At 43.7% G+C, this 24,080-nt stretch overlaps 1 protein-coding gene across 6 annotated transcripts in view; it reads left to right on the top strand.

The window, feature by feature from the left end:
- The window catches only part of drp2 (dystrophin related protein 2), a 225,584-nt gene that overhangs the window by 119,910 nt on the left and 81,594 nt on the right, over nt 1-24,080 (top strand). For 5 of the 6 annotated variants that reach the window (XM_058076029.1, XM_058076030.1, XM_058076028.1 and 2 more), the window contains one exon: nt 15,488-15,644. In XM_058076029.1, the coding sequence (XP_057932012.1) occupies nt 15,488-15,644 (157 nt within the window). Of the gene's footprint in view, nt 1-7,662; nt 7,725-15,487; nt 15,645-24,080 lie in introns of those variants that run through there. The other variant, XM_058076031.1, reaches the window with a different exon arrangement.

The raw sequence follows: 24,080 nt of genomic DNA, 5'->3' as shown, positions 1-24,080 counted from the left end.
ATTGTTGTTGTAGCAACTAAGATGAAAGACCATATTTGGCGGAGCAACACAACACCTCGCTAGCCACTAGTCTCAGCGTAACTGACAGTGGAAAGAGTGGATACCTGGCTCTCAATTTGAAGACGACATACGTATGAAGACTCAACAAGCTATTTTTTACTCGTGCTGAAAGACACAGCCATGCCAATGAGAGTGGACATTGTATGTGTTGTAGCAGTTTCTATGCTATGTTGTTAACAGTTTAAATCATCAAATTACGGTAAGATAGTGTAAGTATTACATGTTACACGTTACATCAGTGCACTTGTGTTGATCCATTATCACAGCATGGGTATCAAATAGGGATGTGCTAATCAGGATTTGATGCTGGCGATACCGATCCTGATGATCCAGGAGTGAAATCGGCCGATACCAATACAGATCACCAACATGCAGTGCAAATGTTGAAATGTACTACGAGCTATATCAGGGGTCACAACGTTTTTTTTCTCGAGTCTAGTTTAGGTGTGACTGAGTTTAGTCTTGGAAAAGCAGGTGCAGCTCAGTTGCAGCCGACTCCCTCTTCTGTGCTCAGAGAGGAGATACAATATCAGTCTGATTTCAGTGTGCACAATGCTTGTTTCAAGTGCGGTGCTCAGTTGTCACACATCATCACACATCTTCTGGATTCCGACGCAGCACCGCACACAATGAACGTTCCTCATGCACTAAAAGTGCTACATAGTGTCTTCATGCTCCCAAATCCGTACAGAGGCGGTGCTCATCCCCGAATTCTGCCCACTCAATCTGTGGCCGATTGATGGATCGCTGGTATCAAACAACAAAACGTAGTGAGAGGTTTTGTAGAGGGCTCATTGTTGAAATGGGTACCTCCCAATGACGTGCATTGTTAGGTAGCTCATACTAACTTCCTGTCATTACAATTCAAAGAAAGGGGAAATAAATATGTGTTTCATGTTTCACGTAAGGGTTGTGGATAAAGGGCAGACTTGCAAAAAAAGTTTTTTTCTTAAAGTGGAACCTCTCATGTCATACAGTTTTGAATTTGACCAACATTTTTGAATCTGTCACTTGAGACTTCACTTGAATGAGCACCAAAGGTTTAATTCAGGCTGCATTTTGCTTTTTGTTTGGACTTTTCACCTCTTTGTGACACCACTTGTAAAAGATGCATGAATGCCATCACAAGATGTCACAAATCCTTACAAAATTGTTTTGCTTTTTTATGACAATCATTCCACAAGGTGATTGTGACAACAGAATGTTATGTGACCCATTAAACACACATTCAGGCAGCAGCGCTCCAGTGTCACCATAGTATCTCATTATTTTTCATTTTTACTGTGGATAACTTCCTTTTACCTTTGCCCAAATGACCTTTGTAATTCTTACAATGAACAAAGAGGTCAGCTAGCATTAATAGCGCTGGTCAGGTAATTGTAAATAACAATACCAAGTGTACCACACATGATTTCACGCCAGCAACCAACGTTCCTTCTCACCATGACGGCATTTGATTCACCTTATCTACCCACTGTGGCGTGCAGATATCAACTCTGCTTTATCATTTATGCCGGTACAAGTCATCATCATTGGAAGAATCTATACTGGTAGATAAAATGTATTGCTGAACCCTTTTCGTGACTAATGATGCACTTTATTGTCAACACACCTTATTCAGTGAAGTGAGAAAGGAGAAAGGAGGAGGAAAGTAGATGGGAAAGGGGCTGTGCTCAAAGCCTCTTTTGGCCCCCGAGGCAACACAACAGTGAGCTGCTCTCCTAAAACAGCCAAACTGTGCTTCAGTCTCCTACACATTAATTAATCATGGAAGCGAACACTAAGCTTTTCCCTGTAATCTCTCCGACTGATTGGGGAGTTGGATTGGTATTTGACAGTTTACTCTGGATGGGTAACTGTCAGGTTGCGCTGGCACTAATTGGCATGCGCCACTCTTGAACTGTCTTGCGTTTGACTGCGTGCAAAGGTTGGTAAAGTTGTGACAACGTTTCACATTTAGAGCTAAAAAATCCTAGGAATACACACAAGATAGCGACAATGATGAGCAGCGCTGTTGGCCTTGCGGGCTTATCTCTGCTGGATCCTTTGCACACTGCTAATCCCGGAAATGAAAGGTCTGGGATCTTTTATTACAACAATATTATAGCAATATCAGATGATCTTGTGTGTCACGACATGTCTTTCAATGCTGTATGATAAGCAAGCTCCATGACCAAGACAAACAGGGGAAGTCGCTCTTCGCATCACTTGTCATTAATGTCATTAATGTCATCAAGGCAATTTTCACTGACGAGGATTGGAAAAAAATATGAACAGAGCTTGACAGTTTCATTTTTGTTTTATTTAGTATGATTTCACACAAATAAGTAGGGCTGCAGCTATCGAATATTTTAGTAATTGAGTATTCCACTGAAATTTTTGTTGATTAATCAAGTATTTTTGCTTATAATAATACATTCACATAAAAATAAAACATTGCACTAAGTAGCAAAGGACCAATTGGTTGAATTAGTCAGATTTTAGTCAGGACATAGTACATAGTGTAAGTGGTGGTTATGTTGGTTATGGTTAGGCATGGGACCCACCATAGCTCAGCTGTCCTCCACTTAGAATGACCTCCATAACCCATATACTCATATACTCATATGCTCATATACTCATATGCTCATATACTCATATGGTACATACACACACATAGGTCAGCCCTTGGAGCAGGCCTCTGTTGTTTATTATTAATTGCATAATATACACAATACCATGTCATCACATACAAGAGTGTGGCAGGCTGGGGACCCTCCTGCCGGTCCTGCTCCTGGCCCACTGGCTGCTGGGGTGCGGCGGCTCGCTCGAGTTGGCCTGGGCTGTGGGGATGTTTTTGTCTGGTTTGCCTACCCTTCCTGGGGGGTCCTGCTAGGTCTTGTGCCGGGGGCATGATTGGCGGTGCTGCTTTTAGACTGTCTTGTGTCGCGGGCACTTCTGTGCCCGGGGGGGTCAGCAGTGTCCCGGCAGTGGGGCCCGTGCTGCTGGTGGCCTGAATTCCGCGGCGGCGGCTTGGGGTTGCTGTGCTGTGGTGCCTGCTGCGGGGGCCGGGCGGTGTGTTGGTGTGGGGCCTGGGTGGCCTGTGGGGTGCGTGCGCCTCAGGGTCGGGCCTGCCGGGTGTTTGGGTGTTTATTACGTTTATTATTGTTGTGCTTTGCTGCGCTGCTTTGCTTGTCTTTGCCCATCCCAGTCTGTCTTCAGGCTTGTCGGGGATGTTCTACGGTGCGTGGGTGGTTCTGGGGGCGGGAGAGCAGGCGGGCTTCCCAGTTCCTAGTGGGGTCGGTTGGTCTACCGCTGGTCTCTACTTCCCGGCTATGGTGCTTGGCCCCCCCGTGGCTTGGGGCTGTGGCCCTTCCACTCCGGGGATTTGCTGCCTGGCAGGTGTTGGCTGGCGCGGTGGGGTGTCTTGCTGCTCGTCTGCATGCCCGCCTGCTCATGTGCGGGTTTCCCCCCTCGCCCGGGAAGTCACAGTGTGGGTGTCGGGGGTGGGGGGAAACACCACCACTACGTGTGAGTGTTGAGTGGGCACAGGGGTGTTTTTTATGTATTTATTGTTTTATAGTGTAAGGTGTAGCTTACTCGTTTCCCTGGCACAGCAAGTCTGTTGAGCAGGTAAAAGCATTAAGATCAATAATACTATCTGACCCAATGGCTGGACAAAAAAAATACAATTAATAAAAAGGTAAAAGATCATTCATTAGTTCAGTTCAGGGCCTAGCAACAATTAAAGATACAGCAAACAGAGACAATGATTTAAAGCACACACAGCCACACCAGTATGCTCTGCTAAACTAAGCTAATCCCTCTAGCTTGCATTCACGCTTCTTAAGAGAAAACTTTCCAGATTTTTTTATCCGCCATTGTGACATGTTTAATTTTGGAGAGGGTGGTTCCCCGTTTGTAAGGACATCCATATATATATATATATATATATATATATATATATATATATATATATATATATATATATATATATATATATATATATATATATACATACAAATTTCCCCACTGAGGGATGAATAAAGGCATATCTTACGTATATAATATTATTTGACTTTCCCCAAGATTTCGTGTTTAACATTAAATTCCGTTTTCATTGGCGAATTATGTGATTCATAAACACGGGAATCAAAGGGAGCTATCATTTGGAACAGGTTTGACTGTAAGAAAGCAATTTGTGTTGTTCTTGTGTGCCCCCCCCACATGCAAATAGAGTAAGGTTTGTTGGTAAATGCAGTAGTGGTGAACTAACAAAGGTTCAAAGGGCTCCCCAAGCTATCCACTCGTGATTGGATTACCCTGCATGTGAGTGTGAATACTACAGCTGAACCATTGTTATGAAAGATGATTTGCTGAGTCCAATCATTGCTTAGCGTGTTTAGAGCCATACTGTAAAAACTCATAGATTGTAGTGCTGTAATAAAGAACTTACCGTAATGTTTTATTTTCAGTGCCCTGTTGAAACAAAATGATTTCCCCCTTTAAATATGTATATATATAAATATATATATATATATATATATATATATATATGTCCCTTGGAGCTTGTGGAGATTGAAGAAGAGCTAAAAGGGAAGAATTATGGCATATAAAATCAGCAGATGGCCAGCGGCGCCGCTGTAAATGAGCAACAATATCGTGTTTATGAGCTGAGTGATAAACATACAATGGAGTACAGTATTGGTGATATATTTGGGTTGTGTTCATGCCTTTTGTCTCAAAGATGTGAAAAGAGACCAGAGAGCAAAGTTACTAAGAGCAGGTCAGGAGACACTCAGGACCACCAGCCACCATGTGATGCTAGTGGGGGGGGGGGGGGGTATACGGAGAGACACAGTGATGGGAAAAAAAGGCTATTTCAGTGTATCCTGTTTATGTTGACAACCTGTCTAGTGTATGTCGACCATCTTATCAAGGCCTGTTACATGTGTTCTTATTATTACTACAAAGTGGCCGCTTACGTTGACTTGTGGTGTGCCAGAAGTGCAAAAGAGCTGCCTCTAAGAGCCAAGGCGTTGGAGTGACTCAAATGAAAAGATTAGTGTTTACTCTCAGCTCTCCTCACTGGAGAACAGGGGCAGAACTTTGTTTTAATGGGCACGCCATGTGGTCAACCAACCACACTTGAGTATACAGGATCATACCATTATGTGAATAGAGGGTAAATCTTCTTCATGTTGCAAGGATCTGTACACAATTCCTGGGAACTGAAAACATACCAGTTCATGCATAGCCAGCGTACTCACCAATTATTTCTCTGAATCTGCATATACAGTATTTGAGAAATGGTGGTCACACCAGATACTGACTGGTTTTCGGACCATGGGGCCAATTTCAGTACAGTTTAACTGCACATTTTGAAGAGGCCTTATATTGTAGCCAGCCTAAGCCACACCTATGCAAGAATGTTGATATGCAACACCTGTGAGATGGATGGATTATGAATTATGAATGACACTAATAAAGATTTGGGAAAAATATTTGGCCGAGAGAGGCCTTTTGTGTACCAGCAAAACATTTCAGATGTTTGAGTTCAGCTTATGATCAATGGGAGCAAAAAAAGGGTTGCATTGATATTTTTGTCGAGTATGCTATCAATGCATTTTCTATGCCGCTTAATCCTCACAAGGGTCGGAGTTTATGCTGGAGAACATATATAGAATAAATAAAAGATCGAAAATAGATAAATAAAACTGATAAATGAACATTCTACATCAGAAAAAAGAAAAAGTGAGGAGAGAGAGAGAGGAGGCGAGGGGTTGATCCACACCGATTAAGGTTACAATAGGCTTTTCTACATCCTATGTGATCCTGGAATTGACAATGTCAACAAACTGCCAAACTTTCAACAATCCTTTTATTGTTGCATATTCTCTTCTGTCTCTGGTGAAAAGTCACAAGTAAACGTGCAAGCAACGGCAATTTTTAGCTTTGGTTCTGTCGAGTCAGCCGGTCTGACATAAATGGGTATTTATTTATGTGTGTGTTCTTTCCTTTTGTACACATTTCTGTATTAATGTGTGATGTGTAGGTGGTTTGCTGTCAGGGATGTCTTCTGATGGATGACCTTATGTTAGAATAAAATGTAGATAGAATGAATATAGTGTTAGTTATCACCCTTATATCCATTTGCTTAGACAGTAGAAAGTGTTTGAATGTGCTGAAGAAGGAAGGTTTGAACCCTGATCAGCGACCCCAGCAACCCCCAGGTCCTGGAGGTGCCTGGATGCCCCAACAGCAACCCTGCTGATGTTCATGTTAATCCTGCAAGAATGTGTCAAGATAAGAACTCATAAAACAATAAAAGTAATTACTCTCACATATACACACACATAGGCAAACAAATACAGCTCGTGCAACTGCACCCCCCCTTAGAGTTGCACGACCATGTAGTAGGGACCCCCGAAAAGAGAATAAAAAGAGAGGAGTGTGAACTGCATATTCAGAGTGGAGCGGCATGTCACTGGGTATGTGGTTTCACTCTCCTCGCTGCGAGTAACTTTGAATTTTGTTGTGTTTTACAAGTGTCACAGGAGTTTGAACATGACACCTTACTTCAACCGCTCAAACGCCCGGCCTTGTTCTTACTCAACTCAGGAACTTCTCTCCATTCAGACAAACTGAGTAGTTTGTGAGCAGTATGATGCAAATACTTTTTAACTGATGAGTACAACATAGCTGAGCCATGAATGAAGAAATAAGCAGTTACATTTTGGGCAGGATCCTGTCAAAGGTGTTGGAACCCCGGTTGGGCATTATTTGGCTGTCATCTGTTCCGATCTACAGTATAATTTAGTGCGCAACCAAATTCGAATCAGTTTGTGTTGGCGATGGATTGTTTGTGACCGAATGGCTCCATGTTTGATTCCTGGCATCCACCCCTTGCTTCAAGAAAACATCTAACACACCCGATTTCAGACAATCGTCAATCAAAGTGTCTGTTGTAGGGTTGTAGTGTATGGACCCAAATGTATCCCCGAATTCACACCAGACTTGTCACATCGCGTTAGCGAAGCAGCACATCATACACTTTCAAATTGCTTTTATTTGAATCAACCTGGCTGGCAATTCACACCAGCCAACACACACGCATCTCACGTCCACCTAACGCATATTGTGTTTATACTTGGGCTGTCAAAAATAACACGTTAATGGCGGTAACCCATTGATTTCATTACCTACGTAACATGTTTTAGCGTAATTAACACATGCGCATCATGGCAAGCCACTCCTCTCTGTAATGATGACAGACACAGTCACACAGACTCTGTTGCTTTTTTATAACGTTATTCTGAGCTTACACATCAACAGCAGTACAATTCAAACATCATTTACGTATCCCAACTATGAAACAGACATCTCTCTCGTCCATTCGTCGTCGCAACATCAGACAGATCGTGAAATGTTTTCATGGACACCCCGAACATCACAATGGGCGAGCTGCATCTCATTTTTTCCGTCGTACAATTAAATGTAAGCTGGAATACTTTAAAATACTTTAAACATTTGTATAAAAGACTGGTTCTTGTTTCCATTCTCTTTTGCTGCTTTAAGTGAACATGATTAAACGCAGCTCCCATTTACGCCACTTGATGGGCACCTGAATGCACCAGGGAGTTTGATGACATTTGATGTTCAACTAACAGTGTGCGCTTATAAACGTGAGTAACCTGTTTATTTGTCATTCCGTCAATGCTCGACGCTGTTTGCACCGTCCGATTGGACTGCGTTGGGATTCAGCCGCCGAGCTGACCGCTAACTGCTGAGCTAAGTTAGCCATTGCCACTAATTCATGATGTTGTTAGCACGCTATTTCAGTGTGTTTAGTGTAGTGCTTATAACTGAGATGTTGCTGTGCATTTGTGTTTATGTTACTAACTGCTAGCTTTATAAGCATTGCAGTTGCCATGATGGATATCATTAATTATTCACAATAACATATACGTACGTAGTTAAAGGCAAGTTGGCTATTGAGAAGTGTGTAACTGGTCAAACTGGTAGCCCTTCACATTCATCAGGACTAGGGCTCGACCGATATAGTTTTTTTCAGGCCTATGCCCATACCGATCTTTTTTCCATCACACTTAGCCGATGGCCGATTTTTCTTGGGCGGATATTTGTGGCCAACATTGCTTTTGCTGCCTCAATTTACATGAAAAAATGACAATGATAACAAATATTGCAAGTCTCAAGTTAAAACAAATATTTATTGAAATGTAAACACTGAACACAGTAGGATTCAGCTTTCTTAAACACACATTTAAACGGCATTATCAACTTTAAAAGGAATAAATATTCAACCATGTACAAAACATTTCAGTCATAGTTTAAGTTTTATCTAGCATCCATGTGATGACTGCTCCTCCGCAGTGAGATCCCCCCACACCTCTAGCAGCATTCCTGTTTTTCAGACCCACAAACTAAACTATATTGTCGCGTCGCTGGGAGCACTTCCTGGTTCCTAGGGTGCTTTGCGGCATCGTCGATGTAAATAGTTGGTCAGTTTGTAGTTAAAGTTGCATAGTTGTTCATTCTTGGTCTGCTCAACTAGTGAGAGTGCTTTTATTCGTCTGTCGCGTTGGTATGTGATGTTTTGGGGATTTCTTGTTGTCACACCATGACTTAAACTGTTATGCCCAGCGATCACCCAATGAAATGTGGTGGGCTGTGTGTGGTGTAAAAAGCAAGCTTTTACTTTTACTTTACAAGTAAAAGCTGTCCTCTGCTTGAAAAGACCCTTGAGCGCCACAATATGCTCAAGCACGTATATTGCATGCACTTGGCGTTCATATTTCCTATTTGAAAGCAGGTGACAATATTTCAACTAAGTTTAACTGTTAGAGGCTAATTAAAAGTTGAAAATATACCCTTGTTATATATGATTATATATACTGTATGATTCACTAGTGGCGGTGGGTACCGCGACTGCGGACGCCCGGCGGATGCCTGTCTGTAAATCATGCGGCGGAAAAATACATCGCCGAAACCATGCGCGTTAGGGTGGCCCTCTGTAAGGGGGTGAAATTTCAAACGAATAATGTCTATGCTCCAAACCCGGATTCTTGTTCCTTTTGACCCAGAAACGTGCTCTGCAAAGTTTCGTTGAAATCGGAATATATTTAACCGGTGCTCAACGACTCTGAAATTTTACTCAGCGAACGCTAGTCACAAGCACTCCGGGTCCCCCTCCCACGTTGCTCTCGTGGGAGTATTAGCCGCTTTCCTCTCCTGGCGGGGGTTATGTGGCTGCTAGCCACTCATTGTCGCCCGGTCCGTGCAAGCGTTCCCTTCCTGGTGTCCGGGAACTGGCGCCGATGGTCCGCGACGACCTGGACGAGGAACTGCAGTTGTTCTTCGTCCTTCGTCAGGAGCCGGTTATATTCCTGAATCAGGGCGACGCCTCGTTCCGCGTGGTCATTGGTGACCGACAGCTTCCCCAGCGCTTTGCACGCCTTGCCGTACGCCTCATCCTTCTTCCAGTCTGCCGGTTCCAACGCCAGGAATCCCTTGTCGATGGACATCTTGTCGAAGAACGAGGATGTATTGGAGGTCACGAAGTCCTCAAGGCTGCAGCCGCTGATCGCTGAAGCGGGAATGGTCACTCGCTTCTGGGCTGTGTCGTTGCCATCCTTCTCCTCAATCGCCGCTACCATCTTCTTCTTTGTTTCTGATGAAACCCGGTCGTTGAAGAACGCCAGGGCTACCAGCTCTTCCGAGAGGTACCAGAGGTGGCCGAGGAGCTTGTTTGTCGCGGCCTTGGAGACCTCCGCGTCCTCGTACCCTGAAGCAGCTGAAGATCGTTGAGTGGAGCCGCAACAGCAAGTGGGGCTTGCGTCCAGGCTTTGCTGTAGAGGCGGGCGGAGAACATGGCCACCCTCAACAGTCCGCGCTCCTCCTTCGGCGTCAGTTTGAACTGTCCCCTGAACAGCCACACCTTGAGCGAGTACAGCACCTTGCTCATCCACCGAGCGTGGTGCATGGGGCCAGGAGCACGGAAGCGGATTCCGCGGGGAGGTACGCCGCCGAGAAAGATGACGGTTAGTTCCAGAAGTTCCCGGTAGTCGTCCCGAAGGTCTGTCCGCTCTTTCAGGGCCTGAAGGAACCACTCGATGTCGACCTCTCCTGCTCCATCCTCGATCGGCTGGAACTCGCCTTGGTTGATGAAGGGCCACCTCTCCTGGAAACGCTTGAACAGCAGGACAGCAGGCCCTGTAGTTGGCCCCATCACCGACGTGAAGACCGCCTCGATCACGAGCTCGAGAATGTGATGCCGGCAGGCGAGGTAGAGGAGGTCGCTCTTCAGCTGCCGCTCAATCAGGGTACACGCCCCGGTGTGGCGACCCGTGTTGGCGGCGGTGGTGTCAAAGGACATCCCCACGACCCGGTCAGCGACGCTCCACTTCTCCAACGCCTCCACGACGGCCTTCGCTGCATTCGCCCCTCTTCCACTGGGAAGCTTCGCCACCTGCAGCAGCTGAACCTCCCCTCCCCCAGACACGAGGATGGGCAGGCGGTCGACGTGGGCGTTGCTGGTGAGATCCGGCATCAGCTTCCCGTCCCAGTGGACTACCAAGGGGCCTTCTACTCGCAGCTTCTCCTTGAGGGCGGAGGCCAGTTGCTCGCGGTGACGACGGCGCTGGCTTTGGATCGATGTCCTGTTGATGTTGTACTCAACTGTGTCGTGCCCGAGGGCACGGGCTGTCTCGGTGAGGACGAACAGTGCGCCACGGTCGCTCACCTTGACGCGATCCAAAGAGGCCGCCACGTCCAGGGTGACGATGTTGAGGTTCGCTCGAGGCCGTTCGCAATGCGTATCACGAGTGTTTTCACGAGTTTATTTACTGAGTATGAGCACATAAAGTATGTGTGGTATTTACATGATTAATAAGGGCAATGGAGGGAAGAGTTTCAATAAATTAAAAGAGGAATTCCTTCTCAATCAGAACGCACTCCAGAAACATGCAAACACGTTGAAAAAGTACTGCCAAGCACTAGACAAATCCTAGACAGAGGAAAAGGAGCACTAGACGAGAGTTGCCACACACAGTCCTTGGTCCATAGTCCACCAACGAGAGCACCTGAGAACAGAGCCGCGGCATTTGTCACCGACAAAGCCCCTGTATCGTTGAACGTGAAAATGATCTTATATAGTAAAACTTTAAGGTCGTTGAGCACCGGGTAAATATTATTCGATTTAAAAAAAAAATTACTCGTGTGGTTTTCTCATGGAGTGGAACAAGAATCCTACCTCGGACTGCGTATGCTGGAGCCTATCCCAGCTGACGTCAGGCGAGAATTAAATAAAGCAGTGTTAGGTAAATAGATTTTCAGACATGCGTGTCATCTCTTAATTTGATTTAAATTTTGGCGCTGTTAAAACATGCAAATATTCATAATCCTGCCTTATAATTTGTCTTTCTTCCAATAAAAATACAGTAAAATGGGTCTATGTCAGACATGGTGAGACATTTGAAAACCACAATTAATCCAATTAAAAATTGTAATCATTTGACAGCCCTAGGTTTTACACAAAATAGACTTCCAGTGGATGACGAACAATTCATCTTTGTATGATTCAAAACATTTTTACAAAGACAACATAAGAACATAAGTTATAAGTTATTACATATGATCACGTGTCCTTTTGTTTTGCTAACACATTTACCCAATGCTACGTCTATGTTGTCTAAGCTGGGAGATACGCTGCACTCACACCACTAATGTCAATTGAGCTTTTTAAATCTACGCGCATAAAGTGCTAAGCCGATGCCACGTTCACGATACGCAAATTCAGGGTAAGCCTTCCCTGAATTTACTGTGTAAGTCACACAAGGTCTTTTTCAAGACCTGGTTTTCAATATTAGTGAAATAGCAACCGCTAAATCATAAATGATATCACAATTCTTCAGTCTGACTACTATGCTTGATTGATCACCATTATCTTCAAATTAGCATCATGACTCCCCAATTGTTGTTTGCGAAACCTGCACCTATCCAGGTCGTTGGTATGTGTGATTGACAGGCAGAAAAGCTCTGACTTGTTTGGGGAAAAGGCATTCGGGCCATCTGTTATTATTGCATGCATACATTAGTCCACCCCATCATCTTCAGACTTTTTCCAAGTTTTGGAAATTGCGGTTATTATGGCATTTTGAGAGAGAGGAAAATCTTCTCTCACATGCATTGATGCTCGGGATTAGTTTAGTTGAGTACTATGCTATGCTAGTACTATGCTACGAGTACTATGCTAGTGCGCTTGTGTGTGACTCAAGCTGGTTGAGTGTTTACACCGCGTTGTGTTTCGCTGCCTTAATGTCAGCGAGCGTTTCATAGTGCGCACTAACAACGTGCAGGTTGTGAGTTAAAAAGACAGGAGAAACAGTTCATCTCGCACTCAGCTCGCCTTCACCACGGACACGTTCTAAACACACACGACACGCTTGGGGCTGTGAGTAAAAGATGAAAGTTAGTGATAGTGCGGTTCTTCATTCTCCAGCTAAGGCCATAACGCTGCATTTACTGTGGAATTATTGATCATTATTATTGATGACTGTGTATGTTTTATGTTACCAGAAGTGTTTGAATGGTCCAGTGTGGAGTTGATAACTGCATTGAAGTCTCTGGCTAATGTATTGTTTGTTATGTCATATTGCAAAAGTATGAAAGAACATTGGGTCATCGATGTTTGGTCCATAAATATTGGCAAAAGTAAACTGTGTTAATTATTAAATTCATCATGACAAATCTTCCTTCAGGGTCAGTAATTATTGAGTGTTGTGTGAGTGAAATGTTATTATTAAAATAGTAATTCCTTGTTTTTTTGCTGAGACTATTTTGTCATATTGTCTTATGAAAGGGGCTGCACGGCGGTCGTGTGGTTAGCGCGCAGACCTCACAGCTAGTTTAGACCCAAGTTTGATTCCACCCTCGGGCATCTCTATGTGGAGTTTGCATTCTCCCCGTGCATGCGTGGGTTTTCTCCGGGTACTCCGGTTTCCTCCCACATTCCAAAAACATGCTAGGTTAATTGGCCACTCCAAATTGTCCATAGGTATGAATGTGAGTGTGAATGGTTGTTTGGCTGGCCACCAGTCCAGGGTGTACCCCGCCTCTCGCCCAAAGACGGCTGGGATAGGCTCCAGCACCCCCGCGACCCTCGTGAGGAAAAGCGGCAGAAAATGATTGAATGAATGTCTTATGAAATCCACTTTGTGGCCATTTTTTTCGGCTTAAAACTGCATGAAACATGATCTCTTCTACTGTGGAGTTTAGTGCACTACTTGGCTGTAACCAGCAGAGGCAGTGTTGCCCAGAGTCAAATAGTCTGCGGTCTGAAGAACAACATAATGTCAGTTTGTTAAAGCACATTTAATTAAAACAGTCGTAAATACATTGTTTATCAATTAAAGATAATACACTTTTTTGGTATTTTGTACTGCCAAATATGATGGTAAAATAATAATTGATTAATCAGTTGACCACCAATTGAAACTCACTTTCTGTAGTTATGATTCAGTACAGCACTACACCACAATAAAAACTATATTGCTAAAAACAATGCCTCCCTGTCACTGTCAATCAAAACCAAGCACTATTATCTCGTTGCCACTGCACTTAATTATCCAATCAATTAATTCTAATGTTTTCATATTTACTGTCTCTTCCCCCCGTGTGCTTCCCTCCTGCTGGCATCAGTGATGTAACTCTCATGTGTGCCAAATTCACTTTGCAGAAAATTGCCTGACACTGCTAATGCAAACTGAAGTTGTTAGGAAATGCATGGAAGTGAGGACGCCTCCTCTCCGGATTTGTCCTCAGATCTGGAAATGATATGCTAACCATATGTGTTGTAAATCTGTGAGATGGTCATTTAGCGGATAATAATGACTTCACCTAATGCTGCCTCGTATCATTCTGTGACTCACTTCCATCCAAACAGAAATAACAGTATTCAAGTGCGTTGGTGTTTTCACAATGCCAACCTCCTTTTAATAGCAGCTGCGCCACAATGGCGTGCTGTGTGACAGTGATCAAGAATGACAATACAAACATTTGTGTTTTATTTTTCTTGTTTGCTGGCAAGAATGAAAATGTTTCTCAGTTCAGATCATAAATCTGTGATTAACCGGCCTGTAGCTACTAACTAGTTTAGCTAACAAAAGAACAAAAACCTGTGACTATCCTATGAAGTTTCACTAGTTTGTAAAAATAGCTATCGACATCTTTGTCACTTTGCAGAAATCTTGGAAATGGGATTATTTTGTTGTTTTTCTACTTTTACTTGTATTTCCTTGTCAGACTTCCATGTGACTTGTATTAAAAAATAATCAATGGCGACCAGTCAAGGGTGTACCCCGTCTCTCGCCCCAAGACAGCTGGGATAGGCTCCAGCACCCCCGCGACCCCCGCGAGGATAAGCTGTAGAAAATGAATGAATGAACTGAAGATCAATTGTGGTTTTCAGTAAGCAATAATAGAGGAATGAATTCAGGATAAATGATATGAGATATGATGCTTTTCATGAAACAATAATACGTACCTGAATTGTCACGTTCCGGCTTGATTGCTTTACGGTGCGACCCCAGGATGCAGAGAGCAGGACCAAAATGCAGGTAAAAGAAATGTAATGGTACTGGCAATGCAGACAGCAAATAGCAAGCAAAAGACAAACCAAACACAATGAGCAGAAACAGAAAGAGCACATCTGAACTAAATAGGGAGTGAAATTAACAGCAGGTTTGTGAAATGAGCTGGGATAGAGAAAACGGAAGGGAATAAGAAAGGAAGTGGTTATAAAATAAGGGCATGGACACCGGAACAGCAGCAAAGAAGGAACTAAAAAAGCTGTCACGAGGGGGTGACGCCCACATCGTGACATGAATGAATTCGAATCATATCAAACACTGGGGTTTCATGAAGCAATCACAGAGGAATTAATTCAGGATGAATTAGATCAGTTACGATGCTTTACTCATCCATCCGTCCATCTTTTATGCCGCTTATCGTCACTGGGGTTGTGGGTATGCTGGAGCCTACCCCAGCTGACTTCGGGCAAGAGGTATAGGCTGGACTGTGTATGATGGTAAAAATGAAACAATAATAAATGCATGAATTCAGGATCAATGACAGCATTCTGCTTCTTCTGCTTCACAGAAAACAAAAAACGAATTCCCAACACAAACGTTAACTCCAAAATTGTTCAACTGTTGTTTTTTAAATGTTTATATATTATTGTGACCAGTCCAGGGTGTACCCCGCCTCTCGCCCAAAGACAGCTGGGATAGGCTCCAGCACCCCCGTGACCCTGGTGAGGATAAGCGGTAGAAAATGAATGAATGAGTGTATTATTGTGGGCGTGTTAATGAAGCCAAGCAGCACAATGACCATAGAATGAAGGAGTAACCGAGTGCTGGTGTGTTGCCAGGGTGCGTCTGGAGGCCATATCGGACAACAGTGGGAAACTGCAGCTCTCGCTGCAGGAGATCATCGAATGGCTGACAGCTAAGGACGAAGAGCTGTCCGAGCAGCTGCCAATAGGGGGGGATGTGGGGGCTGTGCAGCACCAGAGGGAGTTCCACCAGGTAAGCAGTAGTTTGATATATTTTGGAAATGATGTCCACATGACGTCCTGTCATTCTATGTCTCAAGGGGAGGACACATTTACACGTCAATACAAATATGTACTCAGTGGGATGTTTTTGGTATACCTGTGGAGGTATGGAAGTGTCTAGGAGTGTAGGAGTGTTCCTGACGGGGTTGTTCAATAGGATCTTAGTGGTGAGAGAGTAGGGAACAAGTTGAGGAGATGCCAGAAGTGTGGAGGTTTGCCCTGGGAAGGGGAGGAATGAAGAGCGATATATTAAAAAATATCTGAATATATTGGTAGAAGGATGCTGCCAGGTAGGAGGCGTAGAGGAAGACCAAAGAGGAGGTTTATGGATGTAGTGAAGGAGGACATGAGGGTAGTTGGTGTGAGAGAGACAGATGCAGAAGACAGGGTTGGATGGAGGAGATTGATTTGCTGTGGCGACCTCTGAAGGGAAAAGCCCAAAGAGAAAGAAGTATTCAGTGGGTTGTTATGGCTTAATGGCTGTGTGGCATAGAGGACAAGTCCTCTCTCCTCTTTTAAGCTCTCTATCTGTTCTCCTTGTGTGAAAAACGGATTGAGGGTGTTCCCCGGGTCATGTGCTATGATCTGTATGATGCGTGTGATTGCGCTGTCATTTATATCTCTATTATGTAGGAGGAAGGCTCAGAAAAATGTGTTCCAGTCTTAAGATGGATGACACATACAGTGGCGTGTAGAAATGTTTCGTATTTTTTTGTTGTTTCAGATCATCAAACAAATGTACATATTTATTAATCAGTGACTACACACAAAATTTAGTTTGTAAATTATTATTTTGTTAGTACTATGGGAGAAAAAAATGTCAAACACATCAACGACTTATCCAAGAGGTCACAAAAGACACCACACCGTCAGAAGAACTGCAGGCCTCACTTACCTCAGTTAAGGTCAGTGTTCATGACTCCATAATACGGTAGACACTGAAAACAAGAAATCAGGAGGGGGGAACACTTTTTTATACAACACATTAAAAAATGTGTTATTTACAGAGCTTCAGTATGAATGGATCTCACTGCTTTGGCAATCACATGATCTGCGCATACTGAGGTTCTGGTCATGTATTAACTAGTAACAACTCAGCAGCAAAAGAACCAATGTCGTAAACGTGTTCTTTAAACACGTTCATTTTTGAAATTGAAATGAACACAACGTATTTGTAAATAAAGAACTTGAATGAATTGAATTAATCTGAACCCATTCAGATTATGTGAGAATCAGTGCCACTGTTCAGCTATTGCCGGCTCTGCAACATAATATTGTCATCCTCCAACCCCCCACCCCCCACACACGGTAACATTACATAGGTTTGCATTTGTTGCAGTCGACAGGTGTTTCTGTGGGTTTGAGTTGCTCACACAAGACGTGGACAAAGTCATTTTGGGGGGGACATAATGCACATTTTACCTTTGACATCAACGAGGTTAAAGTAGTGTCTGTACTTCCATTTGGCAAACGCTGTCTTCTCGCTAGAGTCCTCCTCACTCGCCATCTGTCGCTGTACCGCACTTTGGATGTGCTCTAAACAAGTTCTCTGATTGACTGAAAACGCAATCTGACTGAACCTTAGCCAGTCCTCATTGCTTATGTGCTCTAAACACCCGCCCACTCAAGTTCTCTGATTGGCTGAAGATGAAATTTTGCTAAAACCTGAGCCAATCCTCATTGCTTATTTGGTAATCTCACCGCCTCCCTTGCAACACTCTCACACTCTCACTGCGCTGCAGATTAGTTATGAAGTCTGTGATATATTTTTAGGCGGCTTCAGGAACATGCAGTAACAGGGTGTCAAAAATGGTAACGGCGTTATGCTGACAGTAAAAGTAATTAGTTAGATTACCGGTGACAAAAGTAACGGCATTAGTAACGTTATTTTAAACGCCGTTATTCCCATCACTGTTACCTAAAGAGGTGACCGGAAGTGGTTGGAGTTGCAGATTACAGGTCAAGAGAAATAGATTGGACTGTTTTAGCAAAGCTAGACTATCCGCCAAACTGTTGTTGCACTCCAAAGTTTGATTAAAATTATTATCAACTCCTATCCCGGCAAATTAGACAGTGGGGTTCAGCAGTAGTCCTGAAGTCTTCGGGAACGCTTGGGAGTGTGACCAATCACAGCGGAGTGGGCATTCCTGGAGGCTGGCCGTGGGTGGAATAAATTAAAACAGACCAGGGAAATACAGCAGGAATGGGTACAGATTCTGCAAGATCTATAAATCTTTCTGTGTGGATTACTATGCGTAGCTGTGCTACAGGAGAACACAACTCAATACAAAGGGCTGAAAAATGAGCAGAATAGGCCCCCTTTAAATAACGTGGTCTGGAGACCAGACTTTCTTCTAGTGCAGGGGTGTCAAACTCATTTCGCATCGTGGGCCACATACGGCCTAGGGAGATGTCAAGTGGGCCGGACCATTAAAATGATACCATACTCTGCTATAAATAACCAAAATATCATGTCTTTCCTTTGTTTTGGTGTAAAGAAGCACAAGAACATTAGGAAAATATTGAAATTTAATGAACTATCCTTTTACAAAACATTTTATGAAACACCTCATATTTCCTTAGACAAATGTGCAATTTACTTTTATCATTCACAAATATGCATTGCAACTGATCCCACTGATTGTACAAAGGCACAAAACTTTAATTGGTACTGAAAAATATAGTAATGCACTTTCAGATTAAATGAGACTTTTAAAGAAAAGGATTTTTAAACCACTTACACATACGCATATAAAATCTAAATGTAATCCCTGCGTACACCTTACAAACTAAGGAGAGTGATTTTAAATGTGTAATGATGAAAGTGTTCGCCTGTCCTGTAAATCTGTAAACTTCATACATGAAACATACATACACATACAATATATACTGAACATTTATGGAGTTGTATGAACAGTAGAATTCCATCACATAACTTTTGTTTTGAAGCTGCTGACTAACATTAAAGTGAACATTTTTTAAATCACCACAGTAAGGATTCATCTTCACAGAGCTGTATTCTTTCAATGCAAACAGTATCTAAGGCAGCATTTTAAAGGTGTTAGTCTAGTCTGGACTTGTATTTGTTCCTGAAACTTGGCATCTTTTGGCCTGTACAAGTGCATCAACACCAGGTATCATGTCCTGACTAGCTGTCACTTTCAGAATGTCATTTAAGTGCTTGTTTGTGAGCCTTGAACGCATTTTTGTTTTATTGATATTCACGACATTTTGGCTAATGAGGGTGACCAAGGTATTAACAAGCAGCAGATGGCGCATTGATACCGTCTGCTGTTTTCAGTCTGTCTCAGTGATGCGGCTTGTCTTCTGCTCTGATGGAAAGAGTGTGCCCCTTAGTGGATAATCCATGAATTGCAGCGAATTAAAAATATTAATTCCATGTCTTTTATGCATTTTTTCCACTTTCAAATTATCCTGCGGGCCTGATCGAACCTCCTTGGGGGCCGGTTCCGGCCCGCGGGCCGTATGTTTGACACCCCTGTTCTAGTGTGTCTTTTCTTACAACTCCTCATCAGCTTTGAGTTGGTGTGTTGCAGTGGCGCTTATTTCATTGGCTAAGTCACTCTTTTGTGCGAGGAGCAGGCTAGCTGTGTGACTCTCTCAGTGCTCCGGGCTTCCAGAAGAAGTCCACTACAGTGTAATACCAAAACCCAGTGGTGCTGATAAGAAACATGTGAGTTAAAAAGTGATATCTTGTGAGTATTTGCTTTTCAGATGGTGTTCAGTTTTAGCAGCGCTTTAATCACATGGCCATTTATTAACAAGTGTCTTGTTATATATGCTGTACAGGAACAGAACCAATGTTGAAAGAGCGGTCAGGAGCAAAGCCCATCCAGCATTAATACTGCTGATGGAGGTCATTGTAAACAACAGTTCCCCAAGTGTAATACACATGAGTGTTGCACAAAAAGCACATCCCGAGGCTAAAGCTGCTGGATGCTAATTGTTCACAATACACATGCAGATGCTACCACAGTATATGTGGGAGTTAAGATAAAGTACATGAAGACATTGCCGTTAGCCACAGCAGTTGTTGCCAGTTTGTTCTGCTTATTGGAGACAGGTTGTTTATTCACCTTTGTGGACCATACACCCAGCAAGGATAGGAGACTAATTCATGGAATTGGGGCATTGGAGTATTAAATATTGGGCAAATTGATAGAAATGTAACCGTGTTGTAATAACAGGAGTCAAAGTACTGAGCCTTGGAGAACTCCTGTCATTATTAAGTCACATTGGTTTTGCTGTAACATGAGATGATGAAAAAAATGTAATGATACTGCGCTTTATTTTCATGAGGTAGCGTAAGGTGGCGCAGCGTGGCACATCCAGTGGGAAATTTGTCCAGCACAGCCAATTTGGTCATCTAGTAGATTGGGGGGAGGTGTCCACATTTTCACCTTGGCGCAGTGAAACTTTTGTGATAAAACGGTGCGCTGAAAGCTCACCAACTCTGAACTGGACTATTCTCGGCGTATGGGAAGTACACTCAGAGCAGTGGTAATTTGGCTGACAGACACACAGTCAACAAAAACCTCACAGCCAGGTTTTTCAGAGTGTCAGGCACATTCCAATGCAATAAATAATCACAGCAACCACTATTTAATGTAACCGTCTGAACCAGCATAATATATTCGGCTTCTGTCATGGCATGGATCTCACTCAAAGAGAAGAAGAAAAAGAAGAAGAAAGAAAGAAAGAAAGAGAGATTTGAAGATTTGAAATGAAAAAGAGTACTTCAAAATAAGGAGGATGATGAGAAGATACGGGGAGAGAATATACCATCAAAGGTTCTCCTATTTGGTGATGACAGAGCAGGGATGCAGGTAGAGTATGATGCCTGCATTAGCCTGCTGCTGTGTTTAATGTAATTGTCACTTAATTTCGTACTAGAGGTAGTACTATTTATGACACAGGAATACATAATAAAGGTGGGCCCTGCGGCAATGAGAGGCATTCATTTGATTGGTTAAGATTACACTTGGCTGTGTGAAACCCGCTCATGCCTTCTTTCCTACCTCTTGCGCCAGTGGGAGGGACATAGGCGTGGGTGCGCCACACTGCGCCAGACTGCATGATCACAGGGCAGATACACCGCGCCCACGATTGGTCTATGAAAACTAGAGCCCAGTGTGTCATTATTTAACATTTTACTTGTCTTTGTTCCCTGCCCTTCTCGTCGACTCGAGTTCTCACTGTCCCATTTTTGTCACAGACTGGTTTATAATTTCCAAGCTTTCCAAGCGCCCGGTTGCTTAAAACGTTCGCCGTCAATGCAGAGAAGGAAAATTGCATCTCGGTTTTCTGTGGAGAATTAAAGTGTTTTAAGAAATGTGAATTATTAATCCTAAATGGATTTATTCCGATGTCTTTTTGTGTGTCAGGGAGAATGAGTTTCCTTCTGTGCTAACATTTTTTGTGTGTTTGCTGTGTCTTAGTTTAGGAGTATGTTAACTGGATGTGTCCTTGAGGTGTGACGAGGGAATTTGGGGTGAGAAACCGTTTTTATGGGTGAGGCATTTTTCCTTTCAGAGGGTTGAGATGAGTAAGCAATTGTGCATTCGGAGGAGGGATTTGGCGCATCTTTAAAAAGCCCCACATTCTTCCTATGCCTTGTGTGAAAAGAAGAAGAGAAACTTCTATACTTCTACTCTAAACTTCTATAACTATATTTTTGTCTGCAGACCACAGACTGACAGTTCACAGCAAGGAGTGAATGCAATGCTAACATGTTGAGTTGAAGTCATTCAAGTAATTTCCTCCCTCAGAACTTCTGTGCGCCGTGCATAATTCATCCTAATCTGATCTGAAGGCTTTGCTCTTAATGTTCCTTCATCCAAAGATGAAGCTTCTGTGTGTGAAATTTAGCTGTAATTAAAGTTTCAACATGACAGCCGGTCCAGGAATCCATGGATCAGCTCCTCTTGGGCAGCAAAGCAGCGAGAAAAGACAGGATGGAGCCAGAGTGGTTGAAAAACATAAGGAAGCAGGATATGCGGGAGAGGAAGGATTTTATTTGTGCTTGCTTGTTTGAGGGAGGAAGGTTTTCTCCCATCATTTGCACAGGGAATCTTATCTAACGCCGCAGCTCTCCAATTTTAGTCCTTTTTCCATATTTTTCTCAGCAATGGCTAGTGTTTCATTTGGGCTTTTGTGCTACAATCTCATCACCTGGTGTTTATCAAGCCCCTTGGGCTCTGGTTCCTGCTAAGCTCGTCATGTAAATTGTCTGCTCTAATTGGAATCTTTTCATACTATATGCACAAGAGCATCCCTGGTCAAAGAGAGTTAGCCAAGCATTCAAATTAGTCACAAGATAAAACATAACAAAAGTGAGCTGCCATTACCAAACATGCATTATCTGTTTGCGAGTGCAATGCCGGGTAAAGTTTTTAAATATATTGTGTACATTGCCTGGCTTTGGCAGCAGCTCCTCCTGCGGCGGGAAACTCCTCCAGCTATACACTATGGTTCTCCTAACTTCCGTGGATGCACAGCGGCTGCTCACTCGGCGTATCCAACATTATGCACCTTACCGGTTCTTCCGGTGATGTGAGCTGTAGGAAGTCAGTATGCCCATCTTCCAGTCAGTGAGCTGCAGGAGCCTCGTACAACGCCGACACCAACGTATGTCCCCAGTGAGTGAAATGTACGACAGCCCAACAGGAAGCGCAGCTAGCATGGCGCACTCATGATAAAAGCTGCCAATTTGGCAAACGGCACACATGGGTGTCACGAATCACTTGCTGGAAGTATGACATACTTATAACCCCTCTTTCTTTCAAAAAACGATTTTGTAATACAGACTTCTTAAAAATGCCCTCTTGTGATCTTTTTTTGTCCCTTTATGTTGAGTTCTGTACTCCTTTTGAGCAGCTACCCACGCTAACCAGCACATAAAGCTTTATAGTTCTTCCAGAATCTGCACCTATTCAGCTGTATCTCTTTGGATTTTGTGGTTCCCGTGAAAATGGTCTGTTTTAATGTATTCCACCCACGGCCGTCCTCCAGGCATGCCTACTTTGCTGTGGTTGGTCACGATCGCGAGTACTTAAAAGGACTTCTGGTTTGTCCCACTAGCTGCGAACGGAATAGGAGTTGATAATAAATGTCAGTGCATCTTTTTAAAATGTCGACCCTTAACATACAGCCATATGTGTTGGATTCCGAATCTGATCTGGAAGTACAGACTGGACAGTGCAATGTTTCTCAAGAAAAGAGGTTACTTCAAGACGTCTATCAATGATCAGTAGCTTTTGCATTTTAGTGTCTACAGCATTGGTAACGTGTAAGGTGTAATGTGTTTTGCGTGACTACCAGTGTGCCAACCAGTGTGTAAAAAAACTCGGGTATCGCCACTAATTGTAGTGGGAATAGGCTAATAGCAATCACGTTCTGACTCTTCCACACAACCAAGTAACGTTGAAAAGACGGAGGGATTCAGCAAGATTGTCGGCTCGTCCAGCTGCATACTGGCAACAGTTCTGTATTCCTCTGATCAGCAACAACAGCTTGGATATGAAGACGGAAGTTGCTGAAATGTGCGCTGACAAAGGGAAATGGTTATGAATCCAGCAGAGACAAAACGGCAGCTTACACTGGCACAGAGTTTGTCTGGCTGTGGATCTGTCGCTATCGAGAAGGATAGGGGTGACAGTGAAGCCGTTGTTGTTCATCTATAGGTGGCACACACTCGCACACACATCTGTAAATAGTTCAAACACATGCAAACATTCGTAAATAGATGATTATTTTGTGTTATGTTGTAAATCTGTGAATCAATGTAGTTATTTTGTCATTAAAATCTTTCCTGTGTTGTTTTTGTTGTTTCATAGAAGTAAACAACTGTTCAGATGTTTGAGGTTTCACTAAATAGCTCATTTTCACTGTTTTTTTGGTCAAAGTCAGGTGTTTTCGCTGAAACCACCCTATGTTCTACTTCCAGTGTATAAAGAACAGGGCTGTTCACAGGTTCATGATGCGTTCACGGAAGCATTTGTTTTGATGCACAATTAACGTCCTCCTGTTTGACCCTCGGTGGTCAGGCCTGGGGTTACCTGGGGTGGGCCGGGTTCCGCTTCCTAGGGGTGTGTGGGGGGCCGGGGGCAGTGCCTCCGGCCGTGGACGGGCTCCCTTCCGGTTGGCGGGGGTGCCCTTGTGCCCGCAGGTGTGTGGCCATCGATGCCCTTCTGCCCTAGTGGGGTATGGTCTCCCGCTGGTCTCGGGAGTGCGGCTCTCCTTCGGCCTGCTGGCGCCCTGTTGCTGGTTGGGATTGCTCCTCCATGGCCTCTTGCTGGTCTCTTCGGGAAGATGCTTCGGGGGTGGGTCTTGGGGAGTCGGCCCTGGCTTTGCCCACACCCAAGGATCTCTGGCGGTGGGGGCTTGA

Source organism: Doryrhamphus excisus, chromosome 6 (assembly GCF_030265055.1).
Source record: "Doryrhamphus excisus isolate RoL2022-K1 chromosome 6, RoL_Dexc_1.0, whole genome shotgun sequence".
NCBI lineage: Eukaryota > Metazoa > Chordata > Actinopteri > Syngnathiformes > Syngnathidae > Doryrhamphus > Doryrhamphus excisus.
This window is presented reverse-complemented; position numbering and strand designations above follow the sequence as displayed.